At 38.4% G+C, this 26871-nt stretch overlaps 1 protein-coding gene across 7 annotated transcripts in view; it reads right to left on the bottom strand.

Moving 5' to 3' along the window:
- Positions 1 to 6984: 6984 nt before the first annotated feature.
- QKI (QKI, KH domain containing RNA binding) overlaps positions 6985 to 26871 on the bottom strand; it is a 160489-nt gene continuing 140602 nt past the window's right edge. For 2 of the 7 annotated variants that reach the window (XM_070377008.1, XM_070377007.1), the window contains exons 5-8: positions 21349 to 21436; positions 19727 to 20026; positions 16916 to 16990; positions 6985 to 12965 (exon numbers count right to left, since the gene is read on the bottom strand). In XM_070377008.1, the coding sequence (XP_070233109.1) occupies positions 12949 to 12965; positions 16916 to 16990; positions 19727 to 20026; positions 21349 to 21436 (480 nt within the window). In that variant the 3' untranslated portion in view covers positions 6985 to 12948. Of the gene's footprint in view, positions 12966 to 13527; positions 17777 to 18552; positions 19037 to 19726; positions 20027 to 21348; positions 21437 to 26871 lie in introns of those variants that run through there. The other 5 variants (XR_011465439.1, XM_070377005.1, XM_070377010.1 and 2 more) reach the window with 5 other exon arrangements.

Genomic DNA, 26871 nt, shown 5'->3' with positions numbered 1-26871 from the left:
TGACAGTTCTCTAGCCATCAGCTTTGGAAACGGGGCATATGGTGGCGTTTATCCACTCTGCAAATATGTATTAAGCACTTAGGTTCCAATCACAATTAAATGCAAGGAGATATGAAACTGATGGCACACCCTACGCAGCGCTCCTACCTTCAAGATCACTCTAGGTGTGTTTCCACTCCTACCTGAGGCTGCTTTCATAAAACAGATCCAGCAAAAGGACTTAAAAAAAAAAAAAAAAAAAGACTCTTATTCTCAAAGTCCATAGACTGTCTTGAGATTAAAAGCTAGGCTGCCATGGTTACACAAAATGCCTCTTCTCAGACAAGGACCGTAGGGAAGGGATTCGAGGAGAGCTGTTTAATGCTGATGCTGGTGTTCACATATCCTATGGGAACAGGAGGGATTTCAGTGCTTGGTGATACAGTGAGGAGTACAGGGCCATAAGCATCCTACCTGGGGTGGGGCTACATCACACGAGGGCTTGCCTTTGGATCCAGAGACCCCTGTTCCCCGGGACACGGAGGGTTAGGGCATGAGCTGCTGGGCGCCTGGGCCTAAGAAATGTCTTTCCCAACAAGGAGCCAGAGGAGGAGGACAAATAGCTTATTTCCCAGAAGACTGAATGGCCAAAATGAAGTGGCTTTTGAAGATGTTTTTTATTGAATAATAATTCAATAAGATGGGCTTTGAGGAAATGAGGTTACTTCAGATCTGGCTACACCAGGAAGCAAGACTTGCTACCAAAACCCAACCATCTTTAACCATAAACGTTTGCTTTGCTTCCCTCTTCACGAGAGAGAATCACATCTTTACTAGATGTTCTGGATAGATCTAGGGCTTGGAATGCCCGTTGATGTGCAGGCTGGATAATTAACATACTAGTCTTATATTACATGATTTTGTCTTCCCTGTCCTAGGCTGTGGGCTGCTTTAAAGCAAGGGCTGTCTCTTCTTGTCTCAAGGAGGACAGGCAGAGTATTCAGCACAGTCATTACCACTCATAAGTACTTTTTGAGTGAATAAAATGGCTTAGGAATTTTGGGAGCTCTTTTTTCACTTGGATTTGTGATTTTAATAAATCTGCATGGATTCCAAATTGGATTTGTCTATTGAAACAAAATAACTGGAAAGTTCACTCTCAAAATTCCTACACATCTATACATCTATATCTATCTATACGGGCTTCTTCTCTCATTGCTCAGTTGGTAAAGAATCTGCCTGCTATGCAGGAGACCCTGGTTCGGTTCCTGGGTTGGGCAGATCCCCTGGAGGAGAGAAAGGATACCCACTCCAGTATTCTGGCCTGGAGAAATCCATGGACTGTATAGTCCATGTGGTCGCAAAGAGTCAGACACGACTGAGCAACTTTCACTCTCATGTATCTATATATTAACCTTCTTAATCAGCATCCTCCAGTTAAATTCTGAATGCAAAAGGATACAGCTACTTTGGAAGGCAGTTTGCAGATTTATTACAAAACTCAGTGTCCTCTTACCATATGACCCAGAATGGTGCTCTTTGGCATGTACTCAAAGGAACCGGGGCCGCACAAAAACCTGCACACGCATGTTGATAGCAGTATATAACTGCCAGAACACAGGAGTAACCAAGATGTCCTTCAGTAACCTAATGTATCAACTGTGGCCCATTCAGACAGTGGGATGGTAGTTGGACCGAAAAAGAATCGAGCCATCAAGTCATGAAGACACGGAGGAACTAAACGCATATAACTAAGGGAAAGCAGCCAGTCTGAAAAGGCTAGGTACTGTATGATTCCAACTACAAGGCATTCTGGAAAGGGCAAAACTATGGAGACAGTAAAAAATCAGTGGTTGGAAAGGGATGAATAGATGGGGCACAGAATTCTTATTAAGGCAGTGAAAACACTCTATCATTGCTTAGTCACTAAGTCGTCTGTGACCCTTTGTGACCACATGGACTCCTCCAGGCTCCTCTGTCCGTGGGATTCTCCAGGCCAGAATACTGGAGTGGGTTGCCATTTCCTTCTCCAGGGGGTCTTCCTGACCCAGGGATTGAACCCGAGTCTCCTCCACTGGCAGGCATATTCTTTACCACTGAGCCACCTGGGAAGCCCTATGGTATCTTAATGATTGTATACATTTGTCCAAACTCATTGAAAGTACAGCGTCGAGTGAACTGTAGTGTCATCCATGGACTTGGGTGATTATGACATGTCATTGCAAGTTCACCAGTTTTAACAAATGCCCCCTCTGGTGCAAGATGTTGATAACGGGGGAGGCTGTTCAAGTGACAGGCAGGGGACTATATGGGAAGCCTCTGTACCATCTGCTCAGTTTTGCTGTGAACCTAAAGCTGCTTTAAAAAAAGAAAGTCTATTGAAAACAAAATAAGACAAAAATTTTCCAGAATCACCAGGGCATTCAATTGAGAAGATAAAATGATGTCTATTTTTTTGTGACATTTTCTGTGATGGAAGAAACATGGAAAAATAACGGATGAAGCAGCCTCAATAAAGCGAAGGATCTCTGAGAACACACACGTTGTAAAATAACTTGGCATATTACACTGTAACATATGCAGAACTGAAATCCTTATTTGGATAATGGACATACGGTTTTAAAATTCCTTTTGACAAACCACACACACTCCCAAGGAGCAGGTATATGTTTCGAATCTGCTTTGGAATACACCAAGTTTTAGGTAGTTGGATGCTTGCGGCCAAGCTCCACAGTGCACCTGTGGAGAGAAAGCTCACACTGCGCTGACCGACAGAATTAAATGTACAACATACACAGTGTACACTTGTCCCTCTGGTTTTTAATTTACAGCCTCACAAATTTGTTAACAACTTCTTAGAGCTGCTTCGTTTGAAGAGCATAACTAATGCGTGGTAGAAAATTTTGATAAATTTTGTTGCAGAAAGAGGCTAAAAATTACCTGTGCAACTGATGTCTTCTATTGAAACTTCCTATCTTTGCTGTCTACCCAGACCACATACTTGAGGCTTATGTGTAACAAGAATAATGACAGCAAAATCTCCCAAACTGGTCACCAAGGGAGCATTTTTGAAAGGACATGGGCAGTAGAAACGTGTTTGATTTTAAACCATTAATCTATCTTATTACATGGCTTTACCATATTTGGGTAACACAAATTTGATGCATAGGTCTTTGGTTTTAATGTATTCTGATATGCAGAGAAACGGTTATTTTTGTTCATTGCATATTCCTGAGTTTATTGAATCATGTACTGATTGATTGTTACATCTGATAAACACCATGTGTCCAATCCAGTTAAGGGCTCAGAAGTTGACTGTGGGGCTGATAATTCATCAATATGAGTAACACAGGGTGCCAGACAGACCCGATTCCTGCTGAGACACTTCCCAGCGTCTTTTAGCTGTTAGTTAAAGCCACTAGTATACAACTTGGTACTACAACAATCCCTTTCTAACATATAGCCCAACAACTTCTCTCCCCGCTATGTCTGAATTTCAATTTCATTACGGCAGTTCTACAACGAGTTCCTACTCTTCAGAAACATTCATAGCGGGGACAGGTGGTAACTCAGACTGAAAAGGAGTGGGCAGAGAGCCTCCTGGGCATCCAAACCCGAGGCATTCCTTGCCCCCATGAGAAGATTCTCCTAGAGGTGGTTCATTTCGACCCTCTTACCCAAATCCTCAGCTAGGAACCTGCGAGGAGACAGAACTCACAGCCTGCATTGTCTCATCATCACTTCTGGGTCTAGTGGGATCGCAGATAAACAAAAACACTTAAGAAATGGGAGTTGGTGTGGTAACCAACTCCATCCTTCAAGTCTGCATTATTTTTAGATTAAATTTGTTTTTCTTTTCTGTTTTTCCACCAGCTCTGTCCAACGGGGTCTTGAAGAAAGGAGCACCTCTCTTTGAATTTGGGGGAGACAGCGGTAAGGAAAAGATTGAGCTTCCCAATATTTCCCTTAATGACATGCTCTCCAGCCACAACTTGCTGCACGTTTACTCAGATGTGGAGTTCTGTAGATAAAAATATTACACGTGTATTTCAGTAATTAAAACAAGCTGCACCTCCCACCAATGACTTCTCATTAGTTTTAGTTCAGATACTAATCTATACTTTGATTCAACAGCTTTTCTTTGCTATAAATCCTCTAGCATGGTGGAGATGGACAATCTTTAGCAGAAGAGGATAACAAGCAATTTAGAAGAATTTGGGTTAACACCTCTGAAGGAGTTAAGGTATTTACAAGGCTTTCTTGCTGTTTATTAGTATGGGTAACTGACAGAGTTCACATCGGTGGTCTTCCCTTTGCACAGGACAGAATCTTTGTTACAGACTCATGTAGAATTCAATGAAAATGCATTGTTCTTTGGAAGACACAGAAGTATAAATGACATTTTTTTGCTTTTGCATCTCGCTATGTCAGGTTGCTTTCATGGTAAGCTCCGGGAGCTATGAGAGAGATTTAATTCATTTTGAAACCAACAGTGAGTGATGACAGGCTGCTTTCAGATGTGATATCATATGCTCCCAGTTTCTTAATTTTTTTCTTTGACTTAAAAACTGATGTTCCTGCTAACAGCCCCACAAACTGGTGCTTAAAAAATATTAGAGTTTAGGGTGGGGCGTTTGACTTGCTGATGCAGTTTTCTTCCCTGGCCCACCAATTTAGACCTTAGCTTCTCGGAGTTCTTAGCACTGGTGTTTTCACATGTACAGCGCTCCACCCACTATCAAGTTTTCCATTTTCTCACCATCTAGAAATTTAGAGTAAGTTTAACTTTCGAACAGTTTTTCCAATGTTCTTTCACCTAAGTGAAAAATCACTGGGCAAAAGCATCATTTATGTAATTTACTTCAAAGTGTTCAAGGCAGCTTCTCACCTGCACTGTTAGTCCGTTCTAATTTTTAGGCTAAATTACTTAAAACACTGTGACAAGAGGTTTTTAAAATTCAGGTTTTGGGTATAGGCAAGGCACTTTATTCCTCCCCTAACATTGATAGACGTTTGAAGTTAAATGATCATGGAATTTTTAGTATCAACTCGAAGATATGTAAGAAAATACTTCTGGATTAATTTGCGAGTATTTTCTTCCAATATTTTACTTGTAATCACTTCACCCTAGTTTTCCTTGGTATTCAGCTAAGTAACCAGGGCATACACGAAGAAATCAGAACCACAGGAGTTAAAACTTTCCATTCTCACTTTGAGATGCTCCCTCGAACTGGAACCGCTGCAGAGACCATAAAAACAGGCCCCCGTGTTTTCCACAAAACAGTTATGTGTAACTGCAGACTTGGATTTTAATGTACTTCTTCTGGAAAAACATGAACTCACTAACACTAATGTTTTCTTTTAGGTGTGGTATATTTTTTGAATGTTCGATTAGCTTAACTGCTTTCTAACAAGACCATAAAGAGTTCCTACAAAGAGGTAGATAATTATATAAAAAAAGTGACATCTGGAAGGAAACCCAAATTCATCCTGTCCCTTCATACAAGGAAGCACACAAGCAATTAGGAATTGCTCCCTAAATATTAAGAAATAGATGAATTATGAAAGCCATCTTTAAATAGAAACCATACTCATCTGATCTTTTAGGAGGAAAACTTGAAAACCTGTTTTACATTATACCCTTTGAGAAGCTAGTTTGGTGTGTGAAGGGTTGGAATTACCATTCTGAACCTGAAGGGGAAGCACTGGTGTCTACAGGCACCAGGGAGGCCAGAAGGCTAAACCAAGATGAAGTGTGGCCGCCAAGAGCCCAGGTGTGACCCTTATATATATACACACACACACTGCGGGCCGTATGGAGGTGGCAGCGTGACTAACCAGTGGGACCTGGGTTTAGAAGGGGTAGTGGAACTCTTGTGTTTCACCCGACGGCTGAGGCACACGCAGGCCGAAGTTTTCTAGGTAATCTGGTCTCTGAAGGGTCGACTTTATGAAGAGGGTTTAAAAAACGTCTATCAAGGCTTTGAAGCTGGCAGGTAACTAAAGCAACAGCAACCCTGCGTCGGCCAGGCTAAGCGCCACCTGTGGGCAGCTGGTGTGGACCCTGGGCTCAGGTCCTACCTCTGACAGCTGCTCTCAGAAGCGTGTGAAGGGAACTCTGCCACGGAAGACAGAGGTTCTAGTGAGTGATCAGAAAGGGGGAAAAGAAACCTGGTGAATACATTCATGAATAGTGAGGACTGGGAAATTTAAGGTGCAGGGAGTCCTAAAACTTAGATGTCAAGGTAAGATCTCTGAGAAAAGGTTTCACATCATTGATTTTTTCTTTTTTAACCAATTCTTCCGTGCTCAAGAAATTGGTAACAGTAATCCTTGACACATGGCCCCCAGGATCAAAATTTGGTCAGCACTCCTTTCTTCTTCCATCTAAGAACGATATACGAGGACGTCCCTGGGCAGTCTAGTGGCTAAGCCTCCGCACTTGCAGGGTGGGGCCTGCGGGTTCCACCCCGGTCAGGGAGGTAAGGCCCCACAGGGCCACCAGAACACAAGCAGAACTGCGTACAGCTGCGCCTCCATTCCTTAGTTAGAAACAAGCACTTTGGATGCACACTGAACTGAGCAACACTAGCTAAATCACTTAGTGATTTCCTTTATTCTAATCACTGACAGCAGGGGTAATGTTGCTCCAGAATGTCAGATTCTTCTATTTTCTTCTCAATAGGGTTAAAAGCACCAATAGAAGCTAAAACTGTAACGTGCACTCTTTACTTTCATATTTACACACATGTGGGTTCTGGGAAGGGACATGAGCATATTTATACACATGTGGGGTTTGGATTTACACACACGTGTGGGGTTTAGGAAGGGACATGGGACATGAGCATATTTGCACACGTGTGGGCCTGGGGAGGGGCATGGGACATGAGCATATTCACACGTGTGGGCCTGGGGAGGGGCATGGGACATGAGCGTATTTACACACGTGTGGGTCTGCACGAGCAGCGTTTCAGCTGCAGTCGGCTTGAGAGGATGAAGCACATGCACTTTTTCCAGTTGGTTTATTGCACGTCATGTACAGTCATATGTGGTTCTCCATTCACATACGATTTGGAAAGACCTATTTCAACTTTTCTCTGTATATACAATTTCCACAAGTTCTAAATGTTTCATACACACCACTACAATATAAGTCATAAACGATGTATTTGGTAATCAAAATTTCTCAATAACAGCACTTTCAAAAAGATATGTATTTTTTACTCTGGGAGCTGCGCTTTGTCTGCAATGCGGTGTCTGCCATGAAGGGACAGCGACACTGTAAGCGGTGAGAAGCCCACGCTGTGCTATTCGCTGCACCCACCGGCCACGTCTCCTGTGAACTGACACTTCCTCCTCCTCTGCCAGCCCCCTGCAATTAGTGCAGCAGAAAGACAGAAAGGAGAGTTCTACACTCGGGTGAACCAGTTTGATTCAGCATTGAGTACCAGGGAGGCATGTAATTTTGTTATGTGTCTTCATAGCAAAGGCATAGGTAATATGTTAAGAGAAACCACAGATAAAATTACATGTGTGTACCATATGAACATTTCTAAAAGTAAAATTATCTATAAAATGAATCCTTTTTCCATTTTAAATAAAATAGAAACTTCTGAAGATGTTTAAAAACTACATTTACTTAGAAACTTCATGAGTCTAAAAAGTTCTCTGGATAATTTTTGCTATTATATAATGGATTATAATCCAACAATACGTTTCACTCTACTAAAAATCACTTGCTGGTAACCCTACAATTGCTAATTGTTACCAAGACATAACAGACACCTTATTTCAAACACACAAACCCCTCCCCCTCAAAATGGAGAAACTTTAGACTGTCATTTATAAAAGTTAGCTGGTAAAGAAGAGTCTTGATTTGGTAATGAGCAAATCAATGTAATTTAAATCACACCTACTGTCTGCTTTTGGTGGACTAAAAAACTTACAGCCCTTTATATTCATTCATTATTTATTGAGAAACCTTAACCACCTCTTGTGTGAACATTCACATATCTTGGCTTTATGGACAGGGTGCTTTGACCGCCCCCGAGGTGGGCTCTCCCACACAGAGTGTACTAGTGTGCTGGTGAATATCGACTTTCATGCCCCATTTTCCCAAAGAAAAAGATGCTTGACTGCAAGTACATAACTTTACCAACTTCTCAACTGAAAGCTTAACTTCCAATTGCTTTGTCAAATACTAGTAGTATAAAACAATAAGCTGACTCTGGCATTTTATCATTCTGACAATTTGGTGATTTCAAGTTTAATACTATTATAGCCTGTATAAAAATGGGTTTTGTCATTTTTGTTTTTTAAAACTGGACTTTTCCAACATAAAAGGTGGCAATACAACGTAATTATACATAAAAGTACTCTTAACTGAAAATGAGATGAGACTGCATTCACAGACTTCAGAAAATGTAGAATAAAATACATAGAAATTCTTCATCAACTTCCGTACATGGTACCACGATGACCTGTATACTAGCAGCTTGAAAGTTATCTTCAAATTTTCACAAAACAATATGTATTAACTGTACGGCAATGTGAACTTTTAAAGATAGTAGCATATTAAAGCTGTCTACCTAACAATAATAGATTGCCCCCTCCCCATCAGAGAAACAATATGTTTGATCAAAAGAACCATCTAAATTATGATTAAATCTGATGCTCTTGCTATTCTATGTATTTCATGTATGTATATATACTATGGGGCTACGTTCTGACAGTCTGGTTAATACCATATTGGTGTGGTTATGTCTTCTGGAACAATGTGACTCATTTCAGCCCCAAATTTTAGAACTTTAAAATAAATAAAAAGCAATTTACAGAAATAAGGCATTATTTGCAAATGCAAAAATTCATCCTGAGAATTTTTATTATCCAGGAGGACCATTTCACAGAAAAGGAAATACCAGTATCTGTGAAACATAAATGCACCTCAAGAGTTAAAAGAATAGGTAAGTAGAGGTCAGTTTACCTAGGCTGCAGCTAAGAAAAGCGTGAAGGTAAGTTAATAAATCTAACTCCCATGCAAACCACGGTATATACACCGCTTTTCAAATGCACTGTTCCTCCCCCTCAGACTTCTTGTACTAAAGTATTCTGACTGTACTGTGGAACAGGGCGAGAGAGAAAGCTCAGCGATGCTGTCTGGCCTCGTGCTGGGGGGGCCTGCATCTGTGGTCGTCGTGAATGGCGACGCGGGGCTGGCCTGAGCCACGGAGCCACTCTACCTTTGGCTTTCCTTAACAGGAGCAGCTAGCCAAAACAGTTCATAACTGTATACTGGAAAAACGTCCAATTAAAACACCAATTTGAAGAAAGGTAAAACGTCACCAGATGCTTTGCTTTATAATGTGACCATTAGATTATCTACTTATAGAAAATTAAAAAATGGTTCAACAAAGAATCAAACTGGTTTCTTGGGTATATCATTACGATAAATCTCTTTACCCTTTACGCTGTGAGCAGACAGTGATTATTTTGGAGAAGGAAAAATAAGAAAGTGTGGAATTAGTAATGCAGAAGTTGAAAGGCAGGTGGCAAGACTAGAAGAACGCCTCAAACCAACACTACTTTGTTCCCATCTCTCCTGGCACCTCCCCTCAAGGTAAAAGGCCAGAATAACCAAAGCCGCTTTAACAGCAGTGTGCGGAACTGTCAGCTGACAAACAACACACAAACAAGTCACGCTATGTTATCTGTGGTCACTTCCTTCAGGGTTAGTCCAGTAATTCAAGACTTTACATTCTTTTGTCTTTATTTGTTTATTTTAATTAAACATGTAAAGGTTAATAAACAGACATAGTCCAGAGTTAGTAGGTTGATATTATAACATTTATTAAAATAATGCTATGGGTTAATAGAAACAGCAAAGAACCAAAGAATTAAAATGCAAGCTATGTAAAATCCCAACTAAAACCCAAAAGTGTCTAATGTATTCATTCATTAGCTAACTAAAAGCCCAAGAAAGACAAGACACCCAATATAATAAAGTACTGCAAAACAATTGGCAATTTTCAGTTATCAAAATTGTGGATTTTGCATTTTGTATCCTTTTCTCAATCAAGAAAAAAATTCTTTTTGAATGTTATATAACATACATATAAAACAAGATAGAAAAATACATTATAAACTTGTAACAATGGCTGTAAATACATTATCTTACATGTTTCTCATAGGCAATAGGTTGGTTATGGTACATACACAGCATGAAACTACTGAGATAATAAAGAATCGACAAAACACATGTCAGCTGTACGTAACATACAAGCGACACTCCCATCTACCCGCGCTAAAAATTACATAATACTGTCAGAAAAAAAAAGTCTTAAAAACTACATATTTTAATAAGAAAGAAATTCAATAAAGAATGATAATACTGAGAACCAAGGCATTCAGAGATTTCAAAAGTCATGCTTTTTTTTAGTTGATCCAAAATTTTATCAACTAAGTTTTCAAACGTTTGTTCAGAGCCAACATTACTCATAAATGTCACGCATTTATTTCATACATTTACTTTCTTCCCCATAAAAGACCTTTGATAAACATCTAAAATGTCCAGGTATAACACAGTTGAGATGAAACTGGATCAAATACTGGTATCGTTTTTAAACTATCACCTCAAGTGTTTGAGTGTCGCAAATTTATTCAACCAACCAAACAAAATAAAAATCAAAATGGCACAGCACATATGGTAAATAAATCAAAACAACTGTATGTGTAACAGAAAGACAAAGCAGTGGCGCACTAAACCAAAGCTAGCTGAATACAAAACAATGAATGTCTATTGCATAGTAAATAAACTGAAAACGGTTTCCAAGTGAGACAAGATGATGGAGGTCACCGCGAAGGTGCTTACTGAGCTTACTGCTGACCTTTGACTGTGAAGCTGTGAAGGTATGTAGAGGGCAGGAGTTGATGAGCTGGGGACCTACGGCCACTCGGCATTTGCCACATCTGGTACTGGGCATTTAATGATCACTTACAGATCATTTAGATCTGCAGGCCAGAGTTCAGATGTAGAGCTTTGTGCACAAAGCACTTCAGCTACAAAACTGACTGAACGTCCGGAGAAGCTGCAAGTTCATATTCTTATGTAGTTGAGTGTAATGTGCACAATGATGCTAGTTTCTCACATTCCTTTAAAGTTAAACTGGGGCTGGGGGCGTGTGTATGTGTGTGTGTGAGCACGCGCGTGCGTGTGGGTGGGTGGGATTGTGTGTGTGTGGTGGCGGCTTAGGCCACTAAAACCAGCAGAGATGGACTACACAAGCGATCTGGTTCGGAAGAAATGAGTCTGATTTAAATTTGGGTCATTTAGAAACACTGTTATCCAGAATGAAAATCACAGATTCATTTTTGTGAAAAAGACGGCTGTGTATACTATTACCACCGATTAATAAAGAAAAATCCAACAACACGCCCACCAAATAAAGTTCTAATTTTGTCTATGAAATAAATGGTGTTCTGATCACACGTAATTTTTATTTCAGAATCCTCTGGGCTAACATTAAGTATACCAATTACCAAAAGCACTCAATTATTATTTTAAAACGATGCTTTTAAACTTACTTGTTAGGAATTAGAAAAGTTATCAAATTTTTTCACAGTATCAGATTTGGCAAATTGATATCAAGGTAATGTGGCAAAAAATCATTTAATTCAAACCATCAACTCATGTGTCTCCCCTCACATCTTCTTTCACATACTGGGCGACTGAGTGACAGGCATTGACTTGTATTCTGAGGGAGGAGCTGATCTTACAAGACACTTGACTAAATGACCATGAAGGAAAATAAGGCACTTTCTTTTCTTTAGACTTATTCCAATACTTAAAAAATAAAAAAGAAAGACAAAAAGGCTCTTTTGGTCTTTTGTTTCTTGACAACCACCAGAAAAAATCATTTAATGAAATAAAGGGTTTCTTTGTTCTTTTTCTTTTTTTTATAACACTTGAAAGTATAAAATGCTACATTTCCAAAAATATATATATTTTTTCTGCACCAGCACCCTTGTATAGTAAAAGTATCTACTTTTTTTGTTCATTTGTTTCAATGCACTACACTTTATCTACAATTTCATTACATGTATACAGCAAATAGGCAAGCATGGCTTTTACATCCTTAATGATTTTTTTCTATACAGGGAGGTTTAAAAAAAATATTTGAACAGTTTGCCCAGTAATGTGACACATAATGCATGTACCTTGTTCTCATATATTTTTTAAAGGAGGTGTAAAATAAAGGTTCAGTAATTTTAACTCAGATATTTATCTTTTTAAAAATAGTGTTGCAGTTTTGTTCTTTGCATTACTTTCCAAAATTCCTTGTTAAGTTTTTCTCTCATGGCACACTTCTAATACTTCAAATTTTGGCAGGCAATATAAAAAAGGCTGCAACTTCTGCCCTTTGAGGGCACTGTAGTGACTAAACAGCATATCAAATTTTGAATACTTTTTGAAATCACTTCACCAATGACATCCCTGACCAAAGGTTCATGCATGATGCATCAGCACACAGTACATTCAGAGAGCTTTGACTCGCTATGAAGAGAGGTTCCTAGAAGTCTCTCACAGTAACTGCCTCTGTCACTGAGTAGTTAAGGGCCATCTGTCTCCCCTTCTGAAGTGAGGCCTTCTTACCGTTCGCTTAGGGTGGGACATTACAAGATGATCAGTGCTGTGGGATGAATTGGGCCTTATTGCTTTACTACTATTCAGTGCAGGTTCTAGAACCACTTTCACCCAAACAGAAAAAGAAAAAACAAAACAAACAAAAGCTGAGTTGGAGGACAACGATTTCTTTGTCTTTTGTTTGGTTAGATGGTAAGACGAACGGACAAGTGCCTCAGCTCGCTGCACTGACGACAGGCAAGCAAAGGCGATTACCAGTTAACTGATCAGCAGGCAGGCATGGTCAGGTCATCATTGGGTGAAGAGTTCAGAGGTCAGAAGGTCATAGGTTAGTTGCCGGTGGCGGCTGGGTGGTTAGAAACAAAAAAAAAAAAAAAAAAAAAAAAAGAAAAGAAAAGATAGAGAAGAGATTAGTTTCAGCTAGTGACGGCTTAATGACAACATGAAAAACTAATCACAACTAATAAAAAAAAAGCATGTTTAATTCTGACAAACTGATTGACACCATCTACAGAATACAATAAAAATCATGACAATTCCATATCATGATTTGAACAAATGAAGGAGAGCCCACTCCCACAAAAAAACAAAAACAAAAACAAAAAAAACTGTTAACAGGAAAAATAGAAATAAAATACAACTAACAACTAATAGTTAGTAGCAGTCAATGAAGGAAACTGGAAAACAACATCAATGAATAGGTTTGGTATACAGAATTCTGAAACAGTCAGTGCAGCTATCAGTATCTGACTGCTATTAAGCATTAGTATTCTCTCAGATGCAAGCATTAAAGCAACTATTAATGATGGATGTGATTATTAATAATCAATGATTAACAGAAATGAATCTAAAGAAATTTTAATTTCTATGAATAATCTGGTTCAACATAAACTCTGGGCCAAACAAAGTTTCTTTTGTTCAATAAATGTTTATTGCTTTTTCAATTATTCTATTTACAAACAACATGGAACTTCTTGGCCTCATGATACAAAGCAACACTAAACTGTAGTCTAGCAGTGTGGGCAACATCATGGGAACCAGAAAAGGGCCAGGCCTTCTGCGCCAGCCAACACTTTCCAGCTGGAAATACTATTTTACACATATAGAACACTTATAAAATGCACTTGCATGTAAACACTGTAAAATCCTGCCATTTAAAATTCTATACTCAAAAAGCTCTAAGTACATCAAAAAATAGAAGAAATTTCTAATTGATACCAATAAGGCATTTTAAAACTACAAACAGCTTTCTTTATTCAATTTCAAAGCTAATACTCTGCAAATACAATAAAATCTGACATTTCATATACATTCCTGCTTTATATTTTATATTTTAAAAGAAGCCACCTGTAAATACTATTTTCTTTTGCAAAATAACAAACAGAACAAAAAAATTAAAAAAAAATTACAGTAAAACATAAAGTAGTTCTCAAGTGGAAAAGTTATCATTCCCAATGTCCTTGAGTTGCTCCTTCCTTAATCAACCTCTGTCACATTCTGCTTCACCAAACTTGGTCCACTTAACAGTAGTATGATTTTTAAGACTCATTCAACAGCTTTAATTATTTCTACTATATTCTGAGGTTTGAGAGAGTTTTCTGCACTGCTGCCACTGTGACTAAGGCAGAGGAGATGCGAATGAAAAGGTACTCAGTGCAAAGGCAGATTCTGTGCCATGTGATAAATCGAAACCTAGTAGGTGTAATGTTCACAGAGTCTGAACGAGCTATATAATGGACTGGTTTACCTTCATATAAAAAAAAATGCTTTCTAAAAGTCTATCACATAGGACAGCTTATAAATACTACAAAAATACTGTATCTTCAATGTGACCAAATCTTCCCTGAATTTGTTGAAAAAATTGGAATTTTATTTAATTAAAATAAAAACTGCTACTCCAAAGTTAAAGAAGAAAATAAATATTTCACATGATGTAGTCATACCACTTCATAGGTACTCCAGAAATATAGAATCTTAAAGCATTCTTTAAATTACTTAAAATTTTGATTAAAATTGTATTAAGCTTTTTATACAAATTATGTAAATGATGGTTTTTGTAAAATCATTATTTAGAAACATTTTGATTATGCCTTTTTGAGTGTGGAACATATAAACAAGCAAACTCCTGTTTCTATATATACCAGTAAACCTAGAATATGTCCTCTGCCAAGTCCTGGCCTGCAGTACACACAGGTGTGTCAACCGTGCAAAATCACTGACGGTTCATTACAACTAAAAAGTCAGTTGGTCTTTTACAGGCTTCATATTCAGTCTCAAAATACGTGTACGGGGGGGTTATTTTTAGTGAAGAACTAGATGTCTGTCAACCATGCAGTACTCTAAATGCTCATAAAGAATTACATGGTTATACGTCTAAGGGCTGAGTTTCCTTGCATAAATGAATACTCATAATCTTCCCTTCAAAAGATTAAAAAATAATCATTAAAAAAACCTCAAAAAATAGAGAAAACAGTAGTATCATAAAATAATTTAAGTGAAGGACTTCAGACCTCTCCCTTAGACCCAGTGAGTGCTTACAGTGATAGTAACAGCAGTATACAAGCATCTGTTATTTAAAAAAAGGAAAAGAAAAAAAGAGCATTTCGGTTTGCTGACATTGCATTTTGAATAAAAACAGTGACAGGACTAATGAAAACACATGAACTACAAAAGAGCTTCTCATGGAATGTGCTGTCAGTTTCAAATACGGTATAATCTTTCTAATATTTTCAACTGTCTCAAGGCACTGGAGTGTTGAGTAGACCAATAATGTGGTAAAATAAAATTATGAGAAATCTCTTTAAAAGGGCACGCAGGGAAAGGCTAACAGAAGGAAAACTACTTGAAAATAGTCTTTAGAACTGTTTTAGACACTAACAAAGTAAAAACTCCCAGCTCTTTGTGGAATTACTCAATTTCCTTAAATTGAAGAGTTACTTAAAAGATTTTTTAAATTTCCTCCTTCACTAGGAGACTTTCTGACACAAAAAGGGTCATTTATTTCCTTGTGGTGCATGATGTACTTATATTTATATTATCTTCATAGATAACTGCTGACCTTGGGGGGATCTGTTTAGTCAATAATCTCTATGAGTAATATATGTATTAGTTAAAAGTCTTAAAACTCTTTAATTATGTATGATGCTAAATAAATGTCATCAATGTCTTTGGAAAGGTATTTTATTTTGATGTGGACAACATTTGCGTCCATCAGTATTTAAGATAACTATGTGAAACTGACAGGTTAGGTCTTTCTCAAGTTCATAGAAAATGTAGGATTGGGGTGTAAATACATCACTTTCCACCACTAATACTAGAGACCTTGATCAAATTAATTAGTAGGTAAAGATGTGCTATAACAGAAGTTTGCAAAAAAAAAAAATCCTTTTTTAAAATCTTGCTTTGGATTGCTACCTACCTTGTAATGACAAACTCAGAAAACAATGTCAATAAACCAAAATCATCACTCCTCAATAGACATAAATAATTTTATAGAAGGGTCCAAGGGCATATATAGGACACAAATTATACATGTGGAAAAGGAGAAAAATGAAGACTTATTTTCCAGTCATGGGTTAGTCAAAAAAGGTCTTTCAAACAGCTGGATTCATGTCACCACAAATGTTTACCTTCAGCTAATTCATTTTAGCAGCAAATGACAAAAATCAAAGGATCTGATTTGGGACAAGAATGTAAGAATAAAAGGGAAATGATTTTCTCATTTATTAAAAAATCCTACTTCATCAAAGTCATCTTCACAGGCTCTTGCTGATTTCAGCTAAGGACCTGACATGTATATCCTTGTGTGTATACAGTGGGGTTCAAGTGTCTTATTAAAAAGGAAAATGGAAACTAAATCTTCAGTTTTCTCCAAGAGGACACAGGAGGAATATATTCCTTTACTTCTCTCATTAAAGCACCATCTGCTTAGTTCTTTTTGCAAAACCAACCCAAAATTTCAGAACAACTAAAAGGTAAATTAGGGCAAAAAATATTCCTGAAAAATAAGGCAATATCAGAATTTAATAGCTCCCCAGATGGACTAATTTACATTTTAGTAGAAATAAATCATTGTACATACTAAAATAGAATTTAATAAATTAAAATATGAAGGGAGGAAAAGAAAACATCCAAAAAACCCAACCCTTAAATCTTTCAATTATTATGAATTAATTTAGAAAAGGAAAAGAAACGATGGCAGGCAAGCAGTGATGTTTTTCCATCAGGTGTGGTGTCGCAAACTTTATGAACACCCAACGCATTTCTCATAAACAAGAACTGCAGAACTAAACTAACCTCGGTCTGCGGTCACAATCCTTTGGTAAGGATGGACACGCATATCGTGCCTTCGAACTTTAGTAGCCACCGCACCTAGTTAAATTGCAATTACCAAGACAAAGTTAGAAAACATTCACAAGGGAAAAGAAACAAACATTAACAGCAGGTTTATCACAATGGATTTCAATGTTCATTTACTACAAAAGTTTTGTTTTAGGAAACACGTTAAGGCACAGTAGTCTTAAAATTAACCATTATATGTTGCGTATATATGCATCTATTAATATTGCATTCATTTCAATCATCTTGGCCTTAACCTATTTTATCCATTCATTTATAATCCCAAGTTACAGATTTCATGAACTCTATTAGATCCAAACATAGTTAGGCTTTACTAGTCACATATTCACTGAAGTGCCTTTCTTGCAGCAGGACTACTTAAATAATGCCATGTTTAATACTGACAATTATTTGCTAACCTTAAGACCACACTTCCAGAGTCTATCACTTAAGAAGGTTTAAATGCAATTCTTAAAGCCTACAGATCGTGGTTCTAAACTTCGAGTCAATAAGTATGAACTGCAATGAATTAGGTGATTAGTAAAGCGAACAGTACAGTACACTTAGCAGTCAGTACACTACTGTACACTCCTTATAAATTACCGTTACTCTGTAAGATTACAGACGAGACCAATTAATAACATACTTTTATTTTCTATCAGTGTGCAAAAAGTGCAAGTAAGTCACTGACTGCTAGGCTAAGCTTCCCTCCCACCCCCCTGGAGGCTGCTGAGACTAAGCATTTGTTAAATTCAGATCTGATGAGGGTTCAGTTAAGACCGTTCTTGAATTCTTAGCCTTTCGTTGGGAAAGCCATACCTAAAGATAAAAGGAAGGGAATTAAAAATTAGTCATCAATGAAGATTTGAGGCTAATACCAATCTCCTCACTACCACCAACACACATGTCTGCATCTGTTTTGAAGGGCACTGCTTATTTTAAAATACTCATGTGAGACTTGATATATAGCATGCATGTTATCTGTGTGCAAGTTGATTATAACATAGCAACTTGAAATTCATTTTCTCAGTTCTCCAAGTGGTCAATATCATGTTTCACTGCTTAGGTGGCAAAGTGAGAAATAAAACTGATAATGGAATCTTGCCATTTAGTGCTCATTATTATTCACCTTATGCATGTCAATTAGGTATCTGTGTATTTTACTTTCAATTTTGTCAGTCTAATAATTAAGTATTATAAATAAAAATTTTCCAACACAACAAAAGCACATTGCTTTAAAATGGGAAATTTTACTGCAGTGCCTCTTGCTGTTTCTAAGCAGTAAACTGGTCCATCACCCCTTTTTCATTTTGGAAAAACTAATCTTATGTAAGTGTAATTCGCTGAGGCAAAATCAGTGAGATCTTGCATTGAGAGTGCTGGAACAGCAGCTGGTGGCTCAGAGTGCCAGCCCTGCGGGAAGCAACAGTCAAACTCCTCGAACAGACGCTGTGCGTGCAGCAGAGAGGAGCTCTGGGGAAAGGAGCAGCATGGGGCCACAGGACAGAGCGTTAACAGAAAGGAAAACGTAAACAGGTTACAGGTTACATGTTATTTTAAAAAACGCTTCAAGAAATGTGCGACAGAAACAAGCCTCTCAGAAACAGTTCTATTGTATGATTCTGACCTGTAATACTTTTTACAATGATTTAGAGATAAACGGAAAACATGTACAATAAAATGTATTTGCTCATGAAACAAAACGCACCTGAGTGCATGCACACACACAGATAACATACAGAGCACTGTGGCGTTTTTAATTGAACAATGAATTTTCAAGTTTCAATCTTAGTGTCCAGGTTCATTAAAAACTTTCAAATTTTTATAAATCAATATTAATGCTGGGGGAAAAAATAACTTTAAAAGATCAAAGTCCTAAAAGTCAACAGCATGCACACAGCACCAAAGTCATGTACAATTCAAGAAAAAAGAACTCAAATTCTGTCTGGTAAAACAAAGGGGCAGCGCAGAAACAGTGTGTCCACATTGACTGGTCGTGTTAGAACAGCTGCTGCTCTAGTCCTTCATCCAGCAGTCAATGGGCTGAAATATCAGGCATGACTGGCATTTCAATCCACTCTATAAAAAAAAGGCGTCAGTAATGTCTTTTTCAAGCACACCACTTTTTGTTTACTTTTTGTTTCTTCATTTTTGCCTCAATTGTGATTCTAATTCAGTGAGACAGTATTACTTATCAATTCCATACTGTACTACTGAAACTAAGAACGTCTCTTATCTTTAATATTAACTAGGACTTCAAAAGAAAAAAACTGAAGAAACCTGAAGAATGCAACCATTTATCTGGTCCCTTTCATATTTTAAGTGACCACAAATATCAGAAAACACACATCAGGTTTAAAATGTCTCAAAAGACTTTCACACAAAAATTGAAAATGTAGCAGACAAATAAATTTCCGACACAAAAGCAATCTAAAAACTCTGGGTGGTGGAGCTGATGAAGGGATAGGCCTCTGGGTGGGATCTAACACTCAGAACGACCTCGGTGATGTCAAACGTGAAAAGCATTTTCTGTTTAAAATGTTCATTGCAAATTTACCCAACCAAAGTGACCGTCAGTCACCAAAGTGCATCTGAATAAATTTCAGGTACAATTAGTTAAAGGGGGAACTTTTAAGAGGCTGAAATAATTTTTAGTCTTTCCAGTGGAAGCTTGTCTTGCCTCTCTAAAATGGATATATCATTTCAAAGTCTGGGGTAGCAAAAGTGATGAAGAAAAATGCTGTTAACCATACAGGGAGAACAACTTACCTAATACACCACTAGGTTCAATAGGATACTCAAGGATTGATGTAGCTGGTGCCAACGTGTAGGGGTATTCGTAGGGTGTGTAGATTAACCCCGCCTCGGGCCCTGGAGGAACTATTGCAGCAGTAGGGTGAGGAGTTCCGTTTGGCATGACAGCGGTCTGTATCTGTCTGATCAAAGGCATTATGGTAGGGCCAGCCGGCGTTGGAGTGCGCAGGGCAGCTGGTGGGAGCACGGGCGCGGGCCCAGTGATAATCCTCGGAGCAGCCTGGGCCGTCGCTGCAAGAGAAAAGGCAAGGGCTGCTACAGTAAGCAAAGAAATTTAGAAGGAAGTACAGAGACAGCAGTGTAAAACACGGAAAATGAGAGGGAAGGAGGAAAAGGAAAAAGCAGAAAAGAAGAAAAATAAAAGGAAATCATTAGTACATGCGCTGATCACACAAAAATGCCAAAGCACACCAATCAAATGCAAAACAGCTTCCCCTTTCCCAATGTGATTAAGAATAAATGTGCAGAATTTAAAAAGCCACTGGGGGGAGGGGGGAAGAATGAGACCATTAAAATAGGTTATATTTACTTCATGTATTTGGTATGTCTATATTTTTAAGATCTCATGATAAAGGTACATGCAGAAGCACAAGAAAACACTTGCATTAAAAGATGTTAAAAACACTCTGTAATTGGAGTCCACAGAAATAACAGTTTTAGTATATTTCTAAAGAGTAGCTTCAGTTTCAAATGAAGGAAAGAATAATTTTCATTGTATTAACTTAGCCAAAATAACCAATAGTTATTAATTTCCTGCACTTGTAGTGATTAACTTCTTCATAGAAAATATAAAAAAGTCACATTCCTAAACACATGACTATTAATGATATACTCTTTTTCATGAGTAAATTAAAGCCAACCATTTATAAAAAGTAATCACTCTAAACACACTAGGGTGTCTATATTTTGGAAAGCTGGCTATGTCTTTAAAATTCTATACCTGTAATTTAAATGATATTATGTTCATATGAATGATGAATAAAACTTGGACGGTCTCAAAATATAAATTTCGCATTATTTCATTTTAAATATAAAAAAGCAGTCCTCTAAGTTTACGAAAGCATGCACAATACACATTAAGGGGAAAGCAGGATTAAAAACAGTATCATCTACTGCTCTCTGTGAACTCATGTATGAAATCAATAGAGAAAAAAAATACTGGAGGAAAACCATGCAAGCGAGGTGAAAGAACAGAATTCAACAGAAGAATCACTGCATTCATATATATTCCAAATTAGCTTTTAGTTTTTAGAAAACACTTCTCCTTTGCATAAATGTAACAAAATAAACTAGAAGTCTTAAATCTGTAGTTAACAAAACTTTTTTTGAAACTCTTGAATTCAAAAGCTGAAATTTCAACAAAAGAATAAAAGAAAAAGCTTATGAACTCAAAACTTAGGCATGCTGGTGTAAAATAAAATCAAGAGTGCCCTCATTCTTGAAAACAGTATAAAAATGGAACAGTGAGCCCCATATCAAGTGACAATTGTTTCAACTCTTCACTTTAACTGTTCGTGTATTGTGCTGCCAAAAGAAGAGGGGTCTGCGGACAAAACAGCTGTACGCTCTGGTCTTACGTGATTTAATGTTGGCATCTCTGTAGGTGCCGTTGAGAATCGCAAGCTCCATCAGCTGCATCTTCTTCAGGCTGTCTTCTCCCTCTGCCTATACGTAGAGAAGACAAGAGCACTAAGCACCTGAAACGGTCCGTACACATTACAGCCGTATCTGTGCAAAAACCTTAGAACAGGTGTCACGTCACTACAGCCACTGGTTTCAACCAGGGAAAAAAGATCCAGGACACAAAAGGTGAGTGAGTGCGTGAGTGCGTGAGTGCGTGCTCAGTCACTCAGTCATGTCCAACTCTTGGCGACCCCATGGACTGTCGCCCACCAGGCTCCCCTGTCCATGGGATCCCCCAGGCAAGAACGCTGGAGTGGGTGCCGTTTCCCCCTCCAGGGGAAACAAAAGGTGCTGCATGCTGAAGCCACTCAGTAACGGGACATTCACACACAAGATGCTCTCAACTGCCACCAGCTCCGTTTCTATTTGGACTCTTCTTACGTAGGCTTCCCTGGTGGCTCAGAGGTTAAAGCATCTGCCTGCAATGCGGGAGACCTGGGTTCGATCCCTGGGTCGGGCAGATACCCTGGAGAAGGAAATGGCAACCCACTCCAGTATTCTTGCCTGGAGAATCCCATGGACGGAGGAGCCTGGTAGGCTAGAGTCCATGGGGTCACAAAGAGTCGGACACGACTGAGTGACTTCACTATGTAAGCTACACTGACGTATTAACAATCACTTAAAAAGTTTTACTTTTAAATGGAATCAATGAAAATGTTAGGTAAATTAAATATAGTATAGTCTCTACACTATCTACCATTTTAAAGAGTCTAAATTTTCATTAAAAGACAAAAAACAAAAATAAACTGGGATTTTAAACATGTAAGATTCAACTGTGGTATTCAGGTAAGGAAATTTTAATTCTCCCAAAGAGGAAAATTTAACAAAATCATAAACATAAGAATTTCTAAAAATCTGGTCTACATTCTGGTTTCTTATCCCAAAATCCCTTTCTCCCCTCAATTAGCAAATGCTATCAATTCTAAAGCAAATCAGTCTTTAAGATCATCTGATACACTGTCCAAGCCATGTAAAACTTCACAGCGAAAAGCAGCACTACTAATATTAACAAGTATACACCAGGCAAAAACCAGGGATGTCTCTGACATCAAACTGTTAGGCCATTTCCTTAACCCTGGCCTTGCCCCACCCTCCTCATTTACTGCTGTCACTCTTGTCTTGGCATTATTCGTTTATTACCACAACTACTATAATGTGTTAAGAGTGTCTGTTCTCCAATCAATCTATGCCTAATGGCCAGTTAACTGCCCAAATCACAACTTCCATCTTCATGTTTCTTGACAGGCTCATGTCTTAAAACCCTTGTAGTATCTTACTAGCTAAAAAAAAAATAATAATAATACATTTAAGCTACTTTTGGTCTGATCCCAAAAATCTTCTCAAGTTAAATCAATGAATCTCCTACTATCTGTTATCTTATGGCATAAATCAAGCCAAATCACTTCCTGTTATTCATCTCTGTGCCTCCTCCTATTGCCTCCATCTTGACTGCTTCTCTGCACTCCACGCTGCCCCTCATCCCTCTTCTCAAATCCTACTTTATCCTTGCAGACTTCAATCTAAATGCTACCTTCTTAGAGGGTCACCCCTAGAGCATATGTTTCTGCTTTGAGTTAAAGTTTGTTGTACACCACAACTACCAAGAAACGAGCGAGCTCCCTGAGTGCGAAGCCTAGTTCTCATTTATCACTGCCTATCTTCCTGGTCCACCTCATCTCCCCAAGTCATTTGCTAGGAGTTATTTTTAAATGATCACTATGAGATATCTTTAACTTTATTTAGAAATCTCAAATGTTTAAATCCTACAGAATGAACTTAAGCCACAGAAAAATGAGGTTCACCCATGAAGAAGTGGTAGAAACAGAACTATGTGCTGCTCACATATTTTACACATTATACTCCCAGGACTTAACATTTTAAAATGAAAGAAACCCAATGATACGTTTTTCTGATGTAACGTTGGTCCTTCTTGAGTCAAGAAAGGAGCGGGTAACAAGCTTCTCAGCCCTTTCCTATTATACAAAACTCTTCCCTGGCACTGTAACAGCAAATAGGGTACCATAATTTGTAACAAAAAGAACTGCTAAGGGGACTTTTAACAAACTACAAAAAACGTTTCTTAAGATAAGTGAAAACAGCATGAACAACGTTTAGTGTGCCACTGATGACTTTTCAGAAACCTACTTGCAGTTATAGAAAGTGAAGAAGATACTTGCACTCTGTGGAACTACTCTTCCTGATTCCTATGAAGGTGAACAGATAAAAAAAAGTAGTAGTATGATTTACTTGAAAGATACAACAATTACGTGCTAAAGAAAAATAGTAAGCATTATCACTGGAAGAGAAGAATTAGAAATATACTATGATAAAACTCCTTTAAATTGTCCACTGAAAGCTAACAATACTGAAAATTAAAACTTAAGTTGTTTCCAATTTAAACCTAATTAAAAGACACTCGCTCCTTGGAAGAAAAGCTATGGTAAATCTAGACAGTGTATTCAAAAGCAGAGACTTCACTTTGCCAACAAAGGTCTATACAGCCAAAGCTATGATTTTTCCAGTAGGCATGTACAGATATGAGAGTTGGACCATTAAGAAGAGTGAGTGTCAAAGAATTGATGCTTTCAAACTGTGGTGCTGGAGAAGACTGTTGAGAGCCCCCCGGACAGCAAGGAAACCAAACCAGTCCATCCTAACGGAAGTAAACCTTGAATATTCAATGGAAGGAGTGATGCTGAAGCTGAAGCTCCAATACTTTAGACCCTGATGTGAAGAGCCAACTCACTGGAAAAGACCCTGGGAAAGATTGAGGGCAGGAGGAGAAGGGGGTGACAGAGGACGAGATGGTTGGAGGGACATGACTCAATGGACATGACTATGAGCAAGCTCCAGGAGTTGGTGATGGACAGGGAAGCCTGGTATGGGGTCGCAAAGAGTGGGACATAACTGAGTGACTGAACAACAGCAACAGAATACTAAAAGAAGTAGATAAACTATACCTTATTTAAATAGAAAGAAAGACAGTTAAGTATACCTTCAGTCATCTTTCAGAGTGAAAAAGTGCTACATATTTGAAAATGTCTGAAAATTAAGCAGAAATAAAGATGAAAGAAATGAAGAGTCAAAATGCCTCACACACAGCGCTGTACAAAGAAGAGGTGCTTGAACATATGTTTTCACTGAACAGTTTCTTTTGGGTAACAGTATAACCATACTCATTAGCTGGTGATGCAGTGTCAAACTTGGGAGAAAGACAAAGAAAAAGATGATGGAAGAAATACATGTGTGCATGTGTAGGGCATGTGCAGGCACAATTCGCAGGGTGCAGGAAACAAAAAAATCCATCTAGGGACGTCAGCAGAGGAGGATAAGAACCCATGCAGCCCCACGTGCACTGGGTAGTGTCAGCGACGCGCACCCTGGTGACAGTCACCGGAGGCCGCTGACACAAGGGACAAATCACGGTACACACTGCGTCACGTCACCGGGGGCAGGCCACCCCAACGTCTCCTGGCACAACAGTGCAGAATCAGCCTCTCTTGCATCCTCAGCACTCCCACCCACTCTGCACTCACAGAACATGATGCTCTGTGTCTCAAGACATGACTGGATATTTGGGTACTCTAGTTTTGGGGGTACAGTGAATAAAGCTGCTATGAAAATTCTTGTACAAGGCTTTTTTGGGTAAACTTAAGTTTCCAATTCTCCTGGATAATTACCTAGAAGTGGAATTGCTGGGTCATGGGGTAAATGTATTTTGCATGGAAGACATTATATAAAGATTACTTGAACTCAGTGGGATAAAAACAGACTATAAACATACTTCTCTGAACTTTTTGGGTTCTGCAATTAAGGATGACAAATTATGGGTCTATACAAATATATATAACTTATGCATATATTACTTAACATACAGCTATGTTATCAGCTATATATAACAGCTGTGTTAAAGTGCTAGAAATAGTTCATGGTTAGTATTAGATCAGAGTAACATTTTAAAATAGAACAATTTATACACTATTCTACCTTATTAGAATTAGATATTAAATCCTCATCATCTAAGCATTTATGTTTCATAACAGATCTATGGCACTGGTACTTCATTATCCCCAAAGCTCAGAAAGGTTAGGTAGCTTACCAAATGCCACAATGCCAAACTGGCTTTCAACCAGAGTATCTGATCCAAAGTCCTCATTATACCTTCTGCAATGTAATTTATGGTGACTTCAAGTGGAAGTATCTTTTGAATTCATCAAAGAATTCACATAAGAAAAATGAACGTAATGTAATTAATTACAACAGAGAGCTAAAACAAATATATGAATATTTCCAACTGAAATGTCAACTAGCCCAATAATTTGAACTACTGCCTGTAATAAAAGCCCGAACTTTCTAGCTTAGCATTCAAGGCGCTGAGTAACTTCTAAAGGCAGGCCTTTCTGCAAATGTTTTGCACTGGTAGAAATCGTCTGTCCACTGTCTCCTGGAATATACTCCGAGCTTTTCCGCCTCTAAGCGAGAGGAGGCCTGGTCCAGAAGCATGCTGCGTGCCTCTTCTTGCAGCCCAGGCAGATCACTGGCCTCTCCAGAGTTCAGCCTTTCCTAAACATTTCTAAATTCATGCTACTCCTTTTGGGGTAATCAATCACATACAGCCATGAAGAAGAAGGTATCTCTTCTGTTTTTTCATTTTTTTTTAGGAAATCTCATGACTTGTAGCTGTGAATCAACGAACAGCCAATAAACCAGTCTTCTTTTAGCCTGCAATGCCTCACAAATATGAACCTTCTCAATACATTTTTAAAAATTGATTCTTTTCTATAAATTTGAAATAATGAGTAGAAAAGGTTTTCCAAGCATTAAATGAAAAGTACATAACTTTATTCACTAGGAGAACAGGGCTGAACAAGTAATAAAGAGAACGAGTGACAAAGTTTATAAAGAACTAATACCAATCATTACCTGCATCTGCTTCTGTCAGCTAAAAAGTCTGACGAAGAACCTAACTTAAATTTAAATAGAGGGCTTTACACAGGGCAGTGACGTACCAGGGCCTGAAAGGCTTGCTTTGGTATTTTGTGAATGGACGGTTTGGGGCTCAAGTATGATTAGAGACCCAGCCGTCAGCTTTAACCCAGTCCAGGGGACAGAAGAACTGGGCGGTGGGCGGGGCTGGGGGCAGGTACCAACCCTGACAGAGAAGTGAGTTAAACCGACAGGACTCGATGACTGACTGGACAGAGTGGAGGAGGGAAAAGGCGACGTTGAAGAATGACATTCAGGTTTAAAGGCGAAGGGATATGGATCAAAAGTTCTGTTTGGAAATACGAAGCTTGAAATGCTTAAACACCCCAGTGGAGATGCCAAGGAGATGGCTAATACAAATCTGAGGTCTACTTCCTAACTTAGCATATAAAGAGCTAGCAGAAAAATTACCTCCCACTCCATTTTCACAG

The sequence above is a fragment of the Bos mutus genome, chromosome 9 (genome assembly GCF_027580195.1).
Source record: "Bos mutus isolate GX-2022 chromosome 9, NWIPB_WYAK_1.1, whole genome shotgun sequence".
NCBI classification, from domain to species: Eukaryota; Metazoa; Chordata; class Mammalia; order Artiodactyla; family Bovidae; genus Bos; species Bos mutus.
This window is presented reverse-complemented; position numbering and strand designations above follow the sequence as displayed.